At 47.9% G+C, this 2,236-nt stretch overlaps 1 protein-coding gene across 1 annotated transcript; it reads left to right on the top strand.

Moving 5' to 3' along the window:
• Nucleotides 1-108: 108 nt before the first annotated feature.
• EMH_0001090 (uncharacterized protein) lies at nucleotides 109-459 on the top strand (the record flags this gene model as incomplete). The annotated part of the gene is made up of 2 exons (XM_013495448.1): nucleotides 109-173; nucleotides 258-459. The coding sequence occupies 2 exons, from the start codon at nucleotides 109-111 to the stop codon at nucleotides 457-459; spliced, it is 267 nt and encodes an 88-aa protein (XP_013350902.1).
• Between the last annotated feature and the right edge of the window lie 1,777 nt (nucleotides 460-2,236).

Raw genomic sequence — 2,236 nt, 5'->3', positions numbered from 1 at the left:
TTTGCGTCCGGCGATCTTCGTGAGCTGGCCCTTCACTCAGCTGCCTGGAAATATCTATGCGAGCGGCCCACTAACTTGCGTTTTGCTCGCGATTGAGTGTGTTGTACGATGGAATCTGGAAAGGATCATCCGAAAAATAACCCGGCAGTGGTTGTTGTTCCTCCGTCAGGCAGGTGGGTTTACTCCAACTAGTCCACTGGTGTCTGGAACTGGCTCTCATTGAAGTTCACTGTTTTTATTGATCCTGCGCGCGGCAGACCTCCGGAGGCCCCCTTCGCAGACCCTGCAACCGGCGCACCTATTCAAGGCAAAGCATTTTCTCAGACCAGCCCAGCGAAACCTAAGGCTAATCCCTCGAAGTTTCTAGATCCTGAAGAGATTGACAACGTTTTTGAGCGGCAGGAGAGCCGCCTGCCAGATTTATGCGAAGAGGAAAAGAAAGGTTCAACTTCAAAGTAACAGAGTGAGCGGTTAGCACCCGATGGCATCTTCCAGACAAACATGCCGGGCTGTGCCAGGCCAGCTGGCTACGGCTTAGGCGCGATTTGAGCCTTGTATTTTTGCCTTGATGTGTTTTCCAGCAGAAGAGACGGCACCCCCGAAATTTTCGGCGTAGACCTTTGAGTATTCAATAACACCTGTTGGCGTTTGCAATATGGCTGGCCATTGGCGTGACCCAAGGTTGGTGCAATTCTTACTGTAGGGCATGTTGGCGAAAATCACCACCAGGAATGCCATGAGTCCAACGAGAACGACTGTATATCGTTCATTCATGTCTTGTATTTTGACGCTTAGTGCGGGTTGTGCTCGTGACTCACCACTGCATGCAACAGAAAGAGTCCAAAAGAGCACCGCATCAGACTTCAAGCACGCCTGATGATTGAGTTGGATCGAAACATTTCGTTTTGACCAATTTTATTGTTCTTACCATAGACTCCGCTAGAATTACCGTTCCAGATAACGCAACGGCAGCATCAAGCACGAGTAATATGTGGTAGGTGTAGGCCTGCGCAGGTGTTGTGTCGCATAGTTTTTCCCGACAAGATGGTTCGGTTCAGCTTACAAGCAAGATATCAATAACTCTGAAAAATCCTTGTCATTTCTGTTGGGATATCATACTATGCTATCAGCCTTACCCAATGGTAACAGTCCCGGATGTTAGAGAAACCTGTATTTTAGACGTCGACACGGGAAAAGTGGTTGGTGTTTAAAATTCCGCTGACCTCAACCAGTTCCTTAATGGACCTATAAGAGAGCCAGATGTTCATCAAGTCTACAAGTTTTCGGNGCTGACCTCAACCAGTTCCTTAATGGACCTATAAGAGAGCCAGATGTTCATCAAGTCTACAAGTTTTCGGTTATCATACTCACCAAGGGTGCATGATAATTTTGCTCTCTGTGCTGGCTCCTTCATTCCTGGCGTACGCCATGAGTCCGGCGCAAAGTCCAGTCTGAACTAACGTTCTTCGAGCTCCAGCGAAATGTGTGTTTCGTACATACCGCAATGAGAAGGCCTCCCAGCAACTTTGCGAAGCCTGGAAAGCCAAGTAAGGAAAATTCATTTGCAGTGTTTTCAGTTCAACTTCTTACTTGTGCATTCGGGGCAATAAGTTGCGAAGGCAGCTGAGGCAAAGCATGCAACTGCTCCGCACAACGACGCAGCGAATGCCACCTGATATTCTGAATAAGATCCCGCTTTGCTAACAGGTGCAAACAACTTGAACTGACCTGCAATGCAGTCTGCAGGTGGCCCTGTAGTTTGCCGCGCATGGCCATGTGGCCATCAAATGCCATCCGTGCTTGCATCCACAGCTGCATTTTCGCAAACGTTGGAAATCAAAAACGATTTGGACGGAACTGGGATCAAGCCACGAAGAACGAGCACCGTTGGAAATATCAGAAATAATGAATCTGACCGGTCATCACGGCTTTCATTTGCATGGGCTGTCGGTACACTCGGCGGTTGCCGGTGTATGCACAGTATGCGCATACATTACATTCAAAAAAATACACTGGAAAGGCGGGGTTTGTTCCTCCTGCTACGGTTTCTTTTCGGACGCAGCTGTTTCTTACGCTGGGTCATCCAATAACGACAATAATCTACCAATATTTTCCCCACTTAACGCTCTCCAAGTGAAACTATGCATATATTTTGTTTTCTCTCCTTCAATGCCCCTGAATTTGCGAACGACTTGAATGGAACTCTGTCTTGCTTCTGTGCAAACTGGATTGGGTG

Source organism: Eimeria mitis, genomic scaffold (assembly GCF_000499745.2).
Source record: "Eimeria mitis Houghton genomic scaffold, Emh_scaff158, whole genome shotgun sequence".
Taxonomy (NCBI): Eukaryota; Apicomplexa; class Conoidasida; order Eucoccidiorida; family Eimeriidae; genus Eimeria; species Eimeria mitis.
Note: the sequence above shows the minus strand (reverse complement) of the source record. Positions and strands in the feature narration are given on the sequence as shown.